The sequence below is a fragment of the Paramormyrops kingsleyae genome, chromosome 13 (genome assembly GCF_048594095.1).
Source record: "Paramormyrops kingsleyae isolate MSU_618 chromosome 13, PKINGS_0.4, whole genome shotgun sequence".
Lineage (NCBI taxonomy): Eukaryota > Metazoa > Chordata > Actinopteri > Osteoglossiformes > Mormyridae > Paramormyrops > Paramormyrops kingsleyae.
The window spans coordinates 13,885,332-13,904,049 of NC_132809.1; the positions used below are offsets into that span (position 1 = coordinate 13,885,332).

An 18,718-nucleotide genomic window follows, 5' to 3' on the forward strand; every position below is an offset into this window, starting at 1 on the left:
GAAAATCCAGTATAATGATACTGCAATGCCCACGATATTCAGCAGAGGGCGCACGGTGCCCACTATATATATATACTGTATATATATATACACACACACACACACACACACACACACACACACACATCTGCCTCTTGAATCTATTCTTGATTTTCTGAGCAACGCGGCGTACATTTTAAATGAATATCCAATTCTAACCAACGTGTAATATAGTGTTACAGAATGATGAAGTAAACGAAGGTTATAATGTACTCATGAATTGAATAATAAGATGTTGTTGTCCGTTGATATTATCTAAGGAAATAGTGCTATTACTCAACGGAATTAACGAATTCGGAAAGAATGACGCAATCACAAATGGTGGAAGGTATAGTGTAAATCTCAGTGGGCACCATTTCATATAAATCCGTGACTGAGGTTGTCCCCCAACTTTGTGCTTTATTACTGCTTACAATGTGCTTAAGTGATGCTTTCTGTTTACACCCAAGGGACACAACAGAGGAAAATCCCATCATAAACAGATTTTCAATAACCACTTACCCTGCTAATGTTGCCAAAACTCAGTGTTTAATTTGGGCAGAAGACAATATAGAAATCTATGCACACAGAGCCAAATTCACAGCCTTGGAGGATGAAAGCACCAACGCAAAACACTTAAAATAAAGTATTATTTGTGATATAATAATTTATATTCACATTCATGTCATTTTAGTTCATGTCATAGTGGCGGCATGTCAGTCTTTCTCTAAATGACGAGATTAAGGTCTCTTTGCATGTTTACAGACACACTGGATAATGAGTGTGAAATTGCCTCTTAATCTTAAGTACATTATTTAACCAATCAATCAACTGATTGATGATCTGAAGTGGAATCTACCTTCTCATGAAGACCTTTTTATGCATTCACGGACAGTTACTCACTGGCACGTCCAAATACACATCCACACACACACAAATTACATGCAGAGAAACAGTTTAAAAAAAACAACTCACTTCGGTTAGAACATTTTGCCAGTGTCATACCAATGTGGGGAATAGAGGTACCTGAGAACCTAGAAATTAAGGTATAAAATAAAATGCTCCAAAGTAAAACCAGAATAGTCAAGATAAGGCAACAGCCAGGTCAACGTTCATGTGAAGAAAAGGTATATATGCCTCTACAAACCAGATTTTCCTAATTCTGGGCTACAAAAACGTTGCATCATACAGCTCAGTGTTACCCCGTGTCATAATAATGCAAAACGATGGAAAAAAAATTCTAAATCACAGATATAGCTTACACCACTTGTTCCTATTCAAGAACAATATACACTCTACTATGTAACTTACACATTCTATCCAATAGGCGGAGACATTGTATCACACTCAGACGTACCATAAGAATCCAGATTAAAAAAAATCTACATTCTGGTTGTCACCTAACTGTATAAGACAATCTGATATTCGGCATTTAGTTTTTTTTTATTATTTCTTATTCGCAGGTTTAGGTGAATAACAATGAGAAACAACGTTGTTATTTATCTGTTTTGGAATTAGAACGTTGTACTAGAACAAATGAGACGTTTGGTGTAAATGTGAATCGAATCGTGCCCCGAGGCGCTGTATTGTATTTCATTTGTATTTTTGTCGGTCTTGGATTATGATGCAGAAACGCAGGGCGACACAGTTTTCCCGGATTATGACGATGCATTTACCTCTATTTTCCCTTATGTGTTTTGGTTTTTAGACGATTTCAATGCGTTTGTGTTTAATAAATGCTTAATAAATGCTTTATTTAACCCCGACAAGAGCAGACAGCCTACATGCTATGAACATGACATACCACTAGCCCACTGTTTTTTCAAGTGTGCGTGTGTGTGTAGGTGTACTGCGCAACTATATATTTATGTCTGTTTATAGTGCTTAGATAAGTTTAACCATTTGTTTTTATAACTACATTAAGGCTGCGAGCGACTATTTACGAATTTTTAAAATCACAATACTTTGAAATAAAATGTAACACTGAAAACAATAATTTATCTTAAGAACAGAAGTTCTTCGCCAAAGTGGAAATATTAATTAGCGATTCAACACACAGAACAGAATTATCAAAAGCTACGTTAATTGACACTTGTGTCAGCAATCATGATTTGCCTTTCTTAAACTAAGTATTGTACGCTGTTTAATTTTTTGCTGTTTAAAAATCATTTCATTACTAATTACGTTGTGTCAAAAAAAATACGTAGTAAAATAAATATGCTGCAGAAGATATAAAACGAGACATTGTTTGCACCATGAAGCATAGTCTTAGCAAATCCCCATAATGTATGTTTATGCAGGAATGCGCAGGCTGATTACTAAATATTTCAAAACACCGCAAAAAGTACTCGGCATAATACAGTTAGATTATTCCTTCGGAATACATATAATTACAAGTCATTATAAACTTATGTCTTGGGACGTGGCTAAAAAAACTGAGAGCGTAGGGGGATGGGAGTAAGAGGGGAGGAAAAACCACGTCGTAAGCAAAATCTCCGTCGGGCAATAACAACTACGCTGAGCTCCCCAGCAGCACCTCAATCACCGCAGAGGCTGACACTCCACGCCACAAATCATAAGCCGCGCTTCGGCTGGCAAAAGTCCAAATCAGATCCTAAACCAATGTAAATAAAGGAGAGGTGTGTCTAAACCTAGGGGGCGGGAATAACCGCGACCAATCAGCAGCTTGGCCGATGTGGCTATTCGACCATGCACACCGAAGGGACTTTAAATACAACTTTACTAGCCAGCTGGGTCGTACATTTAAATAACCTCGTGTGCGCCTCACTGCAGAGCTCGAGCGTAAACGTGCACACTGCTGTCAGTTTTGTCATCTAGGTTTTCGTTTTGTTGCTGGGGATCGATATCCGTTATTTTTCTGTCTTTTTCCTGAGCTGGATATAATACACTCACGATGTCAAACGTCCAGCTATCCAGTAGTACCTTGGAGCGGCTGGCAGCACGGAGGACCTTCCCCCTCCACGCCCGCACCGGTGCCTGCCGGAATCTTTTTGGGCCGGTCGACCATGAGGAGCTCAATCGGGAGATGAAGTCGAAGCTCCGTGAAATTTCCGAGCGGGACCAGCGTCGGTGGAACTTTGACTTCGAGACCGATACGCCGCTATCTGGAGATTATGCATGGGAGGAGGCGTCTGTGGATGCAATGCCCGTCTTCTACCAGGACTCCTTGCAAATTGGGAAATCTAGGATTGTTGTTCCAGTGGTCGGGAAGCAACGGGACTGTACTGTCCAGGCCGTATCATCTTCTTACATTGCCGATGATCATCTGTCAAATGCTGAAAGCGCCGCGTCCCGCACCAGCGAGGTGAACCAGGAGAACTGCTCCGAAAAACTGAACTCAGGCAAGCCCAAATGCAAAGCCATCGCTTGCGTGCGACGGAAAAGGACGTCTACTACTGATCTCACATCGGCCACCATAACTCACATCACTGGTAAGAACTGTAATATCTCAATTTATCAACTGGTCAGTTGATTTTAACTGAATTTCCTAGATCTGCCATAGTATGGACTTTGTGGATTAGGTTGCAGCTGAAGCGTTTGACTGATATTGTGATAAAGCTTAACCATAGTCTTTGTTATTTTTTCCAGATTTTTATGGGAAAAGAAAAAGAATATCTGAAACGAAGCAAACTGAAGACACCTCCCAAAACAGCGCACCTACGATTCATGTCGAACAAACTCCACGCAGAAGAATTCGTTAAAGGTGCGACACATTATTTTTTTGGTTCCATTAATATTGTCGCAATAGATCATTAAATTCTAAGCATGAATGGATAGTTGTCTGGGGTATAGGGTGTATTAAAATGTTTCCTCTGCAATTTGGCCGAAAGTAGAGTATCTGGACTGGGGGAGGGGAGTTTGCGTCACAGTGGCGGGAAAGGCTGGAGTAGGTGGTGACGTTTACCAGGAGTACGAGCATTTTCCCAATTCTTGAATTTAAGCCGGTGATTTGTTCTTTTAACCAAATATAACACCTTAACTGAACAACACTGTTCTTTCCTTTAGGTATTTGCACTGTGATAATGTGAAGACAGCTTCTTCTGACGCCAGAGAGAAGGAGAGGAAAAAGCGCATCTGGTCATCATTTAGCCTGGTGTCCCCCTGCGCTTGTACGAGGGGCGTCTGATCGGCTCTCAGGACACAGTGGCTGGGAGACTGAACCCGCCGAAGGACTTCAGAGACATGTAGCAAGTTGGTGGCTCCGCTCGGAGCCGCTTGACAGTGTTAAAATACATTAACAACTGTGCAATCTTAAATAACGTCTACACTGGCAAAAAGTGTACAGCTTTAAAAAAAAAAAACGAAAAAGACAATATGAAAGTATATATTGTTTATTTCTGTTAAATGTATCTTGATTTTTGTAAATATATATTTTTAAAGAATAATCTAACTTATAATTTTTTATTTATGTTTCATTGTATATCTTATTGTAGCCAAAGGGCAATCTTTTTATTTAAAGTTTATATTGTGATGTTTTGCAATCATTAATGTAGCTTTTCATAGTAAACTTGAAATTAGGGTCCATTACGTTTCTGAGCCGTCATATATCACTGCCCATTACTTGTTCCCCGAAAGAAACGAATAAAAGCATATTTTCATGCCACATTTTGTCTTGCTTAATTGTTTCGTGTTTTTCCATTCAACGGTCTGTCTCTTTGCAATTTAAGCTCCCTAAATATGACTGAACTGGAACAGGCTCGCCTTTTTTCGGCAGAGCCTCTTTTGAAACGCGGCCAAAGGCTAACGCTTCTATCCTAAACGCCAGGGGTATCATCCCGGCATAAACCCACAACAAGACCACCGAAAGCTGTAGCTGCTACCCGCCGCTATTAAGTGCGAGACTCACCCCCAGCTGCATTATTTTCTTTGCTTTTTCGGTCTACAAATATTCTTTTTCCTATTATTTAGCAATTCATTTAAAAATTACCCTCATTTTCTGTACAAAGGGGGCCTTGATACTTTTACCTCGAACTGGAAATCAAGACATTCGATTAGAAGAAAACACTCACTGGTTGTAAATTATCTTAGACTGTTATCTACGGCGCTGTTGTACTCGCTTCCCCAAGCTTACTCCTTAAATGATCGTTTAAATTAGGAGGATTGCGTAGTATGCTTCCTAGTTTACTAGACTAGGCCTTTTTGCGAATAACCTTAAATGTAAAAACGTTTCAACACACGTCTTTTGAGGACTAATTAACAATATAGTACGGTATATGGTATATAGAGCAAAGTATACGATGGTGTTTAAATATCACAGACAACAATTTTCCTGATATATCTATTTTTTCGATAAAGGCCCTTATTTTCAGCTGAGCCGTGGTTTTAGAATACTGTTTAATGTTTTATGATTATTCATCCAGGAGCCGGTACACACATTAAGATAAAACACAAAGCAGTCATTTGTGCGTCCAAGGACAGAGCAGCGAAGATGGCAGCTGGGTGATATAGGCTGGGATTTAAAGCACCCCCAGCCCCCACCCACCACATAAAGAAGTGAAGCAGGTGCCTTTGGAACCCCGCATTGTCCGCTGATACACCCCCATATTCAGCGTGCGCTCGGTAACTCGTCTAAAGGACCCTCTCCTACCACTACTGTTTACCGCCGCGTCCCACTACCTCAACACAGACGCCACCTGCCCGAGGAACAAAAACGTGAACCAGCTTTGTTATAGCCTCTATTTAAATATGCTGTTGAATAAGATATATTCGCAAGTTAACGATGAATTGACAAAGCAGATGACTGCACGGGCGACTCAGTGCTTAGTTGTGTGTCAACAACACAGCGATAGCTAGATATTTTTTGGAAATTTATTCTAATATCGACAGGTCAAAATTACCTACTTGCCCCCGGAACCATTCTGGCAAGTTATCCCCCCCCCCAGCCCCACCAAGTGGGCGAGTTTAACGTGAATGACTCCACCGGCCCGCCAGCGCAAACAGACACACGCACCCGTACCTTTGACGCGCTTGTTCTCATTTCCAACACAAAGCACCCAGTCTCCATTCTTCCTCTCTTTGTAGCCATATGGCAAATCCATGTAGACATAGCCAAGATCCATTAATTCAGCCACATAATGTCCTGCATTGGAGAACAATGGAAACTTTGTTTTCCCCCATCCATTAATACGAATGGGCGAAAAAACATAATTAAACTATGGGGAATATTCAGCTAATTAGGGGCCATATGCCCGGAGAAACCGAGCCATTCAGCAAACTTTCTTCGTAAATGCGGCGTTTTATCATTTAAAAATAACAGATATCCAGTCCCATCGCTTTGATTGAGTCTTCCTTCGTTAAAGTTAAATCTCTAGGCCCACTTCGTGTTCATGATTTGTCGAAGTATTGACTGCATGTCTTACACGCTACGGAATAACGGATATACCGGCAAGTAATAAGATGCAACAAAAAAGCCAAAACTAAACACACAACATGCAAAATCGAAGATCCTTTTCAGATTAATCTGGAGGACAAAGGTAATCTGAACTTAAATTCATACTAGGCCCGTACTCTGTATACACTATATACTCACTATAAATTGTTTAAAACAACGCAATCACTCAAACGATAAAATAATGGTAATACACATTTAAAATACTCATGACTTGAGTAAAGTCAATATTACAACTAATAACTTAATATTAATTATATCAAGGCAATAGGCATTTCATTCCAGTTTATTTTCAAAAGTGTTCCCAAAACAAGAATGTATTATTATTTTATTGTATGAAGCAAAGTTGAATAAAATTAGTTGTTTTTCAGTGAATGATCTTGTGGTAAAGGTGCTTACATGCAATACTTGCAAACAAAACACAGAAAAAGTGTAAAGATTATAACGTGAAAAAATAAACTTGTACAATCAATAACTTAGACCAGAGAGAAATCACCTTTGTGTTAGAGTAGTCAGTTATTTCCCCTTGAACTCACACTATTATCCCTTCACTTAAAGAAAATTCAGAAATCAAATATAGGCCCATTCATTTCCATAATTGAGAAAACAATAATTTCGTTTGTGACGCTTATATTTTGACTCATGATCTTTTGTGAAAGGTAATAGCAGAAGTGACCATAATTTCTGAATTCCAAATCCGAAATAAAAACTGAAAAGATACGAAAAATTATTCGGACATCGACATCAATCAAATAAATTCAAATAAAAACAACAATTTACTAACTCCATATACAATAACCCTACCGGTAAACAATCGTCTCAATAACATAAAAACGCTGAAATCTAAACAATTTTTGCGCAAGTTCCACTGCATGGTAAAGACGTATAATTCATCTTCATTTACTAACTGAGTATTAGGAAACAGACCCGCTTGGCAAAGCCACATTGAACATATTATGATGCTGGACTGTTAATTATTTTAAGCTTAAAATGCACGATATATCCACGGATTTTATCTTAAGGATTAGTTTTCAAAGCGGTGTAAATAGGCCTACATATATGTACAAACACACGGAGCCTATATAAAATCAAGCTATATCTATATACATTCATATAGGCCTATGCAAATTTTAGTACACGATCGATTTTTATTTGAAATTAAAAAGAAAATTACTGTACTTATAATTTTGCACATTGTCAGTATTAATTTATTGAGCCAAGTCAGGCTAAGTATTACTTTGCTCAAGTGTAATTCTTTTCTCTTTTGAACTCGCAACCCTTGTTCACTAGTCCAGTTCCTGAACTACTAGAAATGTCTCTTAAATAAAAAATAAGCGTGCCTCCTAATTAGCCCCATTTAGTGTTTTATGCTATAGCCTTACGCTTACGTACCTTCCCTGGGCGCGGTCCTTTGTAAATCTATCAGCTGGGGTAAACTTACGTAATATTAAGTCTCAGTTATCTACACTTTCTGTTTCCTGTTCTGTAATCAAAGTCTCCGCGTATCCGTTTTGTTCCAGTAGCGTATTTTCACAAAGCTTAGAAAAGTGACATGCCGTGTAAACCCGGAGTGGATGTCTTTGGGCGAAGTCAACTTCATTTTCTCTATGTGTCCGTTAATTTACCAGATTTCAAATATTTGCTAATATCATCCATCCATCCATCCATCCATCCACCAAACCCACCCACCCATTCATCCATTTCATATTCCCGTATAAGTAGTTGTAATAGATACTATAAAACTACCTGATAAAATTTGCTGCTATACATAATCGTTTTAAAAATGTAGCACTCATTTCTCAAATAAATTGACAATAATGAAATGCCAGATTATATATTTTATTATTTTATTTACCTCATTCGTGTTGTAATACACATTTTTGAGTCTAAGCAATTCAGTCTCGGCAAATGGTTAGATCCTACAAAATGTGCATTTTGTTTGCTATGCGGGGGATGCAAATAAAAGGAACACGGTCTTCAGTTCGGTAAGGAAAACCCGATTTGTGCTTTGATTGCGTCCCAAACCCGATCCACGGGCGTTGACAGTGTGCGTTATCTGCAAACTTGGCTGTCAGATGACAAGCGCTGCTCGACTCACATACGAAGTAAGAAACGTGCCTGAAAAAAAGGGGAAAAAAAACTAAATCCCATTTGAATAAGGCACACACTCCGCAGCCCCCACCTGCAAAGACTGCAATTAAATACAAAAAAGAGAAAAAACGCAGCGAGTGAATTAGCATTTTCCTTGGCCATCTGGCACCGGAGAAGGCGATACGGAACAAAGGCAAGTTGGAGAGAGCGCAGAGGCGAGTGTGCCATTGCATTGACCTGCAAATGAGGCTTTGTCACCAAATTAAAGCTCCCCGACCCCCCGGGCCCCACAAACTCGCATCATTTTAGTTTTTTTTTTCTTCGACCCAACCCCAGTTTCCCCCCTAGCGTGACGAATGGACGGGTGAGTTCACGCCTGTATGTTTATACACCATTGTGACGTACTCACACAGCATCCTAATGACAACACGGAAGGCTCGTTGATTGATTGAGTTTTGCTCATTGTTTCCCGATGAAATGTTACGCAAAATAAACGCACAAGATGCACATTAAATTAAATATTCCAACTAATTGGCCGCGCTTACGAAAAACTAAAGAACTTTTAATAATTGATTATGGCAGCAATGCCTCTGACAACAGTATCATGTCCCGTTATCTCTGACGCGAAGGAAATGTCGGAAAATGTATCAACTTGCATGAAACGAGTAGGCCTATAGTTATGGTCATTTCCAGCTGCGGTGTTGGATATTCATATGTGTACCAGGGACCGTATGACTGCATCGACTTACAGATGCATGCATGTACACCTATGTGCGTCTGAAAATGAACATGAATGCTTGCAAATGTATTTTTGTTTATCAATTCACCTTCGAACCGCTTATCCGGCAATAGTTTTTTGTTCCAAAACGGTCTTTCTAAATGCAAAACAATAAGCTGGGCGTCGCTGGTAAAATTTCGCCTGATGTGTGCGCACTTCCAGGTGCAGGCTCTTTGGCATTCCTTCATTCAGTATTCATGCGTATGTGCAACAATGCCCAAAGCTGAATTGACTCAGCCACGCAGAAGCCTGACTGACGGGGAACTCGTGGCGGCTTTTCAGGGCTCTTCTTTCATTCTTTTCCTTTTTTTTTGTCTGAGCCTGGCCTCGGTTGGGGGGCCGTGATCACTTTTTAACCACAAACCCCTCCCCTCCTAGCGAGCAGAATCAGTGGCGCTGACCGCTAATGGCGACTTACGTCGCGCCGTAGATCTATATTATTTACCAGCTGCCACAAACAAACAATGCGCGTAGATGTGACTGGTGAGTCCGTACATCTTGACCGTAACATGTTTAATTTGATTTAGTAAAACAAAACACAGCCCAGAAGCTGGAAATCGTTTATGATAGACCCATCAATCCGCTCTTCTTATTAACAATTCCTTTGTCTATATGGAAGAATTCGATACAATGTAATAAACTCCACGATTCATTCTCACCTTGAGAGGAAAAAATCGTGGCGTGCGACCCTAGTTAAAGCCAATGAGACTGGTGGATGAGCGGATGTTCAGTGCTTGCAGCTGTCGCTCACAATCTTAAGAGGTCAATTAGTAATTCACCATATGAGTATATTTGAATACACATGTCCGACATATGCAGATTAGTATAAATGGCTGGTGCGATTCATATTTGGCGCAGCTGCGCATTTTGAACTCGCAGCGCGTGTAACTGCACTTGCGGCTCAACCAGGCGCAGCGTATAAACAGGACAAATGCTTTGAGAAAATGACCCGCTTTTGACTCGTCACTTGTCAGTCTGGCTTTCTAGTGGCGAATTCCCCTTGTTTGGTTTTTGTTCTGTAAAAGACGGCCGACCGCAGTTCCTGATATCGCTGGTTCTTGACTTAGCGCTTGCGCGGTGTTATTGCCAACCAGGTAAGCTAACCCTCAAGCGCTGTCCGATACGGAAGTCTGAACTAGTTATACTTGAAGTTTAAATCAGGAAATTGCAGTATAGAGGTCGGAGATTTACGCTGAAACTTTAAATTAAATGTATTAAAACAGATGCACGCTTACCTAGAAATTAGTTTGATAATTCTAGGTACCTAGTGATTTATTATGTTGCCCTGTGTTGTGATTTATGTAGAAGAAAATTCACACGAATCCAAAACAACCGACTTAGCACTGAAGGCATCCCTTTGATTGAAACAAAATACAGATTACCACACAATATGAAAATATTTTATCTGCTCAACACACCATCTGGACATTGCAGAGGGCAACACAGTGCTCTGACATCTACCCAGGAGGCATCTACAGGATAAGCTGGAATGCAGAATTAATGCGAGACCAAGACAATCCTGTTCTTTAACTGAGCGGGTAATTAAAGATGTTTTCAGCCAGAAAACAGAAGAAAATTTTGCAAGCTGTCCCAACTTAGATTTTTCTGCTTTAATTATGACCCATTTCTTGTGAATTTTGGTAACATAGTGTAAAAGTGACAGTTTAACTTAGCCTACAAGACAAGGTTAAAGTCAAATAAACACAACCCATCTGTCCGATCCATTCATTTGTAGGCTACTGGCTTGTTGCCATCTTCCCTCCATAAAACTTTTTCACAGTGACACACATTAACAGCCAAATTCCTAACCTGGCTGAACGTGTTTATCGTCAGCTGGAGTCCCGGGCGAGAGGGTTCTGAACCAACAGTACCGATCAGTGCTAAAAGCTGAAATTGGGCGGGTGTGTGAGCAGAGGGCTCCTATGACCTGCTGCTGTGTTTCCGCACCCCACAAAAACATCTCCATGTCGAGGACCTTTACTCTGCAAGGTTCAGTCAGACACAAGAAACTACCACAGGCTTAACTGTATAATTTAAGTTTGCAGTACTGGGTAGATAATAGAGACGATTCCTTATTAAACGGAGACAGAGTAGGGTCATATAAATACTAAAAATACATTTCAGGGAATTCCGTCAGCATAGCAATTTAAGCACTGCTATTTGACTCATAATATCATAGCATTAACTTTAACTAAGCAAGACAGATCCATTATTATGGGCCCGAGAGGCCTTGTTTGGTATTGGGTTAATAAATAAAGCCTCTAAAGCCTCTATCTACGGCCCCCCAGGACTGGAGTTTGACACCCCTGCACTAAAGGCACCCTTTCCGGCATTTTCGTTTTGTCCATCCATACTGGATGCCTGAAAGCTATCACATCAAAACAGATTAAGCCAGCGTCAGTTTAAAATTATGTTTTAAATTAAGGCTACTAGAAACGTCTATAAGTTATAAATGGGATGATTAACTTAATATTGCTTATCTAGCTCCACTGTCAGAGGCAAAGGGTCAGCAGCCTTGATGGCTGCTTTACAAACTCGTGTGCTGCCTCGCCGGCTCCAGAACACAGCCGCTGTGTGTGTAATTATAAAGGCAGCGGATGGAAAAAAATGGCAACCTAATGGAGAGGCGGCTGGCTGTGCTTGCCGTCTCGCAGGCCTTTCAGGGGCTGCAGGAGACGGGTCATGCTTGTTTGCCACCGTTGCCCGGCTCAAAGCTCCCCGGCCCAGGGCCCAAGCAGCAGGAGACCAAATTTGCGGCCGCAGCTAACGGGCACGACTGTGTCTCTCCGCAGCCAGAATATCGCCGCCTTGTTGTCCTCACCAGATGGGCCATCCAGGCCCCAGGGGGCCTTTCCAGTATTACCAGCAACAATTCAAAATGACATGAGCCCCCCCCCCCGGCAACCAATTCTTCCCTCTCCTTTATGAAAAGGGGAGCGACAGGGGAAACTCTATCAAGAAAGAAGTCTGGCTCTTGCACACTGCTGTTCACAAAATGATGTAGTGAATTAAATAAAGACAACTGGGATATTAGCTCATCTGTGCCTGCTGAGGGTCCGAGACAGAAGGGAGAGCGGCTGTCTCCGCTGAGTGAAAAGGTCATCGGTACACAGGAAACGGACAGGAAATGTACAGGAAACACGGCGGCGTGGCAGAAATGAAAAGGGCTTTACGTCTGATTTCCTTGAGCTATTTGCACTGCTTGAGCATGCAGAAATAAAGACTTTGAACAAGGTTACTGATGTATGCTTAAAGAGGTTAAATAAGCAAGCTGTAATAAGAGGGAGAGACTCTAACAGCACCCACTTGTATGTCTATTTTTAAAAATCTGCTTGTCTAGATTAAAAAGGAAGAGAGCAGTGCAATTTGTCTGAAGCGGGGGGTTTCAACCTTTTTTTGAACCAAAATGAAAACAGAGCAGAGTAAGGGACCCCCAACCACTAATACGTGATCACAGAAGTAACTAAGAACTGTGGGCTGGGAGGCTTTAATATTTGTTTCTCCCGGGGGGGGGGGGGGGGCTTCCCTTTGAAAGTTTTTCACTCTGACTGTGTGGGGGGTGGGTGGTCCCCCTTTAATATTTTCTGTGATGCGTAAATGGGGTGTTAATTCCAACATTTTGATAATTTATCAGATGTCTAGCTCACAGACCTCAGGTTTAAAGGCCTCGGTCTGAAGTGTCGTCACGACGACCAGCCCCACAGCTAACACTTCCGATTGCACTGCTGGACGCGCCTGAAAATGGTAAAATTGGTACAAACAAAGATGTCCCGCCGCGTTCCTCCCTAACGACTGAGTCACGAATCCTTTTTTACTGCATCTTGATAAATGATGTCATGGCAAAGTGTGACCTCAGTGTACGCATCATTTACATTTAGTCAGACACCTGTGATGATTTATTATTTTTTTTTGGCTATCCGGGTGTGAGTGAAATTTTACTGTCATCCTCAGGGAAGAACGGTGTTTCCTTGTGTTTCACTACTGCACCAGGACCATAATAACCCCCTTTTCCTCATCTTTTTGTGAGGGAATCCCCCTCAGCCCTCTGTTGAAGCCGGCATTCCGCTGTCTCTGCCGTTCCTCTATCCATCTCTCAGCTCTCCTCTCCTCTTTTATCTGGACTCGCCTTCTTGTCCCTCTTCATCATCTGGCCTTGTGAGGCTGCTTTAAGGCTGGTTGCACCTTTTAGGGTGCACCAGCTCGGATGAGCAATGGCATTTGGCCGGCAGATTGGCTCTGCGGGGGCGAGCCCAGGAAACATCAGCGCTGTCCATCCTTTAAGCAGCTGACAAAGGGCAGCCGTCTTCAGCTAAGCACTGAGTCTCTTCACTCCCCAGCCTTCCTCCCCTGTACCTGAGACCTCCTACTGTTGTCAATACCAAGAGTAAATGCAACTCTCATGTCCCCGTCTGCCGCACTCTAGTTTCTCACATTGTTAATGGGCATTACAGTCAGGACATTGACTTCTGTATCCACGATCAAGGTGTGGGGATAGGTAATAACTATCAGTTGCTATGGATATAAAATTCAAGGAAACAAATGCATCCATCTTTCAAACTCTTATCGTGGTCCAGATTATGTGCAAATAAATGCACATAATGTTTTCCTGTGATTTAATTGAAAAACTATTTATATGTGACAGTAAACACGAGGAGTGAGCTCAGCCACTTGAGTAGTATTACCAGTTAGCTTTGGCGTACGGCTCTAAAACTGTTTTGTTTTAAATTCAATGGCCACCCCCAGATCCCGGGCACTTTTTATTCTCCCTTGTGTAAAACGGGTGGCTCCGAATTTGAAACCAATAGTAAAACAGATGTAGCCTGGCGGTGGCACATCTGAATGTGGGGGCCTGCTGGGCAGCCCTGGAGCTCCGGGGACGGCGGCCGCGCCAAGCGTCACGCATGGTGACTGGCTAAGGAGCTTGGGGGCGGGGGGCGTGTGGGGGGGGGAGCGGGAGCAAAGCTGTCGCTTCAGCTGACTGGCTCCGAGGTAGATTTATTATTGAGGGCAGTGGAGTGGAGTGGGGGGGGGGGGCATCAAAAAGGCTATTAATCTTCACCTTTGCCAGATAGGCCCTTTAATCTACAGGATGAGGGGTCCAGGGCTTCACAATACCCCCCGCTCTAAGGGGCCTGTCCACCCCTCCTAATTTGTGGCAGTTGCCCAGAGGTTGAATGCAAGCTGGCCGGCTGCTTGACCTGGCCCATTCATGCTCAGCAACATCTTTCGCCTGGGCTGTGGGCCGCGGTGTGTGGACACTCCACTTACGTCTTTACAATAAACGAATGCCGGTAGACAGGGCCGGCCGCCGTCGGGCAGAGCACGGCGTGGCGTGCCAGGGAGGGACAGAATGCCGCCGTGAACATTTCAGCGAGCCAGTCATTGTGTGGAATCGCAGATCACCAAGTATGTGAAATGGGAAGAGCAAGGGAGGAAGGTGGGTCATTCCCCCCCCCCCTCCCCCCATTACATTTATGGCTCACATGCAGTCAGCTGCTTGGGAGGGAGAGGGGTAGTGAAATTTGTTGCTTCTGATGTCTCGAGGCCCGAGGACAAAGTGCCTTGGGAAAGCCCAGAGACCCAAGCTGGCTGGGCTGGGGGGGGGGGGGGGGGCGTGGTCATGACAATGGAAAAAGGGGTGGAGTGGGGGGGAGGGTGCAGAGACCAGACTGCTCCCTAAGAACAAGGCGTAGAGCAGCACATGTCACCGTTGCCAAGGCAACACGCCCTCCACCACCACCCCCCCTCCGTACGGAACGGGGCGGGCATTGTCACCAGCGCACAGGCGGTGTCACTGACCAGATGGTCGTGTGCTGCATAACTCACTTATCTGTCAGGCCGCTCTAAAGGAATGCAAAGCGCACAGAGCCTGAACAGGACGACATCTGCTCCGGGACTCTGTTTGCGGCCTCCCTTGCTTGCAGTTTATCTACGGATATATGTACATTCAGAAAGGAAGGGGGGGGGGCTGGTATGTAGCTTGTACCACCAACTCACCCCCCCCCCTCAGCCCCCCATGACCTCCTGCCCCATGGTGCCTCTGTCAGGGCATCTTCATACACACATCACTCAGGTTTCTGTTTGTACCACCGCTGCTCTCGGCCTGAGGCGGCACACGGTACGAGGTTCACAGAGTGCGTTTGTAGCGCTCAGGCCAGGAACCGGTGTGTCCGGCATATGTGATCGCGCATGCGAGTGCACATGCGTGTTTGTGCGGTGGCGGATGGCACGTGGTCTCCATGCGATCGCGCAATCGAGTGCACATGCGCGTCTGTGCGGTGGCGGATGGCGTGTGGTCTCCACAGGTCGCCTAAGAGGAATCAGATGTGGGCACAGCGTGGGAGCCTGGGGAAGCGGTGCCAGCGGGTCGCAGGGCGGGTGCGAGGCGCCCACGGGAGCCAGAGGTTCTGCCCTCAGTGTCGGCAGCTGTAATTAAGCTGGTTTGGCTGATGCCAGTGTTTCCTGCTCGGGTTTTATGGGGTACGGCGTGTGGCGCGACGGTTGGATGTCTGGGCTGGTTGAGGAGCAAAATCCTGTATAACGAGGGGCTGCCCTGACGCACCGGCTGCTGCCTGACTGGAAACCGCAGCACAGAGATACACAGTCGCCTTAGCGATTCTGTTCAAAGCATCATCACCAACATGTGCAAACAGGTATGATATGAAGTATGTACAGATAGATCTCCCATTGCTATATAAACATCCCTCCTTATAAATCTGTTAAAAAATCAAACAATTTAATTACCCCTGGTTACACCTATCAGAGTAACCACACTTTCCATTTTAAGCATCGCAACCCAGAATTTATTGTGAATTTCCAACAGCTTTGCTCATGTTTCTAAAAGTAACTTAAGGTAACTCCCGTCTACACGCCTTTTCACGTTTTCTAAAGACTCGATTCGAAAAGTGGAACAGAGTGGACTGTGATTCTCGTATCTGAGAGTCAATGAAGGCACCCGAAACCAAATAAGTGGAGATCAGTGAAGGAGAACAACAGAGTAAATCGATTTAACAAACAGTTTCAATGAAACATAAAAATATATAAAGAAAAGACAAAGATTTCCTGAATCCTGTTTCTGAGAATCACTGTAACCATTGTGAGAATCTGAATGAAATGCAGCCCATGAGATTTTATCAGCATGCAGGGTAATACTTTGCCTGCACACTTTGGCTTTGTGACAGACCTGCTACTTGCTACTGCAAGGCCAGGGTGGGTGATATGCGATGGAGCGTTACTGAACAGCGGGCCGTGGCGGTTTGCGGCGCAAATCAATTTATTGAAGAAATGCCACGCGATGCCGTAGGTCGACGAAATGCAGGAACTGCAGCCCAACCCTCACACTCTCCCGGTCCTGATCTTCCCTGACAGACAGGGACTAGCTGTCAACAAGTGCAGAGTACGGCGAAAGAGCGAGATATGACAAGCAATATCAGGCCACGCCCACAGTTGTCACATAACCACCTGAGCCGACGTAATATGCCGAGAAGAGAAAAGCACAGAATGGTTAGTGTGTGCTGTGTGTGTCTAACACGGCTTGCGTGTATTTGTGTGTAACACCAAGTGGGCAGAGTAAGAGGTACAGCTGTGGGGTGAATACAGACAAACACATGCCCAGGTGCTGAGCTGGCACACCTGATGCGGACGGGCCGGGTCACAGCCTCAGACGAGCCCTGGTCGGGAACTGGGGGGGCTGGTGGGTGTCGTGCTCACTCGCCTGTGTGCGTATGTGTGTTTCAGCAAAGAAAGAGAGCGCAAGGCTGGGAGCAGGCCCTCTGACGGGGGAAGTATGCCCCCCTGTGTCAGGCTGGTGAAATGAAGACGTACGCGGCAGTGTGACTGTTCCATTACTGTTGATTGATATTCTTTATTAAAAAGTCACATCAGTAATATACAAAATGACTGCATTATTCTCCATTCAGCCATACAGCACATTTACATTATAATCCATCCATGTGCATAAATACCTCAGTAGTTCACGTACAGTACCCCTATTGGACACTGTCATGTTGATTGATGACTGTACAGCCGAACGAATGATAACCAAGCTAACCGTACGCATGGTTCATTGTGTTTCCATGTAGGGGGTGGGGGGAGGGGTGAGGGTTGCACTACCTGCTGTATGCAGTATAGGGTTCCAGTGATGCAGTGACACAGGAACCACCTCAGGAACTCTCATCTCTGGAGGCGTCGGTCCTCAGGGTAGAGCGCTGCTCGTAGGTTGGCAGGACGCTGTCGGTAGAGACGATGTCGGCCGCGTGGAAGGCCCCGCCCACCCGCTCAGCGCCGGCCGCCGTTGGTCCCGCAGCTGTCGCCGATGCCCCTAGCAGTCGCTGCAGGGCCTGAGTGACGTAGCCCAGGCTTTTCTCCATGTGTGTGATCTGGTGAAAGACAAGCGGACAGTTTTACCTCCACCCATGACCCTCGGGAGACCAGGGAGGTCGGGCCAGGACGGGGCAGAACGCGGCGGGCCGCACTGAGCCGCGGACCGCGGCGTCACTCTGGATTAGGGTTGCAAAATTCTAGGAATATTCTTGTTAATTCCCATACTTTCCCGTTAATTCCCATGGAAAGTTTCTAAAGTGGAATATTTCCAAAATTCCCCAGTTTAACTTCCCATGGAACGGAAAGTTTCAGGAAAATTTCCAGAAATTTTCCAGCCCTTTGCAACCCTACTCTGGATGCACACAGTCACCTCCGCTGCCACGGCCCACATTCAGCACCTACAGGCCTAATTCCTCAATGAGGCAGCAGAAGTGAAAGACTGAAATACAACTAAACCCTGAACTAAATGATGGGGCAGAGCAACTATTTTAATTTTTATGGAATTTACGATTTACGATCAAAACAAAATAATCAAGATAAAACTATTAATGTGCCGCATTTTGTTTTGCGATGATGCTCCCCTTTGTCTTGTGTTATAGATCCCTTAACAGCACCTTTTTTGTTTTCCTGTTATTTATATTGAGAGTTTAAGGAAATCCACTATTAAAAAGACGCCATTTCTAAAGTTTGACAAATTTGTGATATTTCCAAAGTCAATGAGGAATCGTGTTAAATTATCGTGACCTCAGTATTGTCTGAAATAATTGTGATTATTAATTTTGCCATAATTTAGCAGCCAACTTAGAGAGGAGAGAATCACTGGCTTAATTTGCAGGGACCTGGACGTAAAGGACAGAAATCGGCCTGAGGGGTTAAAATCCCGCACGACACTGCGGATCGTTCCGGTGCAGCATGTCGGCAAAGACACGCTTTCCCGAGCCAGTGGCCCCACCCACCGACCACCTGCTGGCATGTTGCTACAGGCGCGCAACCGAACGGCAGCGCCAGAACCAGTGGGTCAACTGGGCTGAAACGTGATACCGAATGTTTCCCTCTGCGACTGCAAAATAACTTCTCTGATAGCCACCCCTATCTCAGCC

At 44.0% G+C, this 18,718-nt stretch overlaps 2 protein-coding genes across 3 annotated transcripts in view; one reads left to right on the plus strand and one right to left on the minus strand.

Annotated features, from left to right (window-relative positions):
• Positions 1-2,731: 2,731 nt before the first annotated feature.
• cdkn1cb (cyclin dependent kinase inhibitor 1Cb) lies at positions 2,732-4,642 on the plus strand. The gene is made up of 3 exons (XM_023842052.2): positions 2,732-3,470; positions 3,628-3,742; positions 4,045-4,642. The coding sequence occupies exons 1-2, from the start codon at positions 2,933-2,935 to the stop codon at positions 3,738-3,740; spliced, it is 651 nt and encodes a 216-aa protein (XP_023697820.1). The 5' UTR covers positions 2,732-2,932; the 3' UTR covers positions 3,741-3,742; positions 4,045-4,642.
• A 12,534-nt stretch (positions 4,643-17,176) lies between these two features.
• Positions 17,177-18,718, minus strand: part of LOC111859522 (potassium voltage-gated channel subfamily KQT member 1-like) — a 74,152-nt gene continuing 72,610 nt past the window's right edge. For both annotated transcript variants that reach the window (XM_023842280.2, XM_023842279.2), the window contains one exon: positions 17,177-17,674. In XM_023842280.2, the coding sequence (XP_023698048.1) occupies positions 17,459-17,674 (216 nt within the window). In that variant the 3' untranslated portion in view covers positions 17,177-17,458. The remainder of the gene's footprint in view (positions 17,675-18,718) is intronic.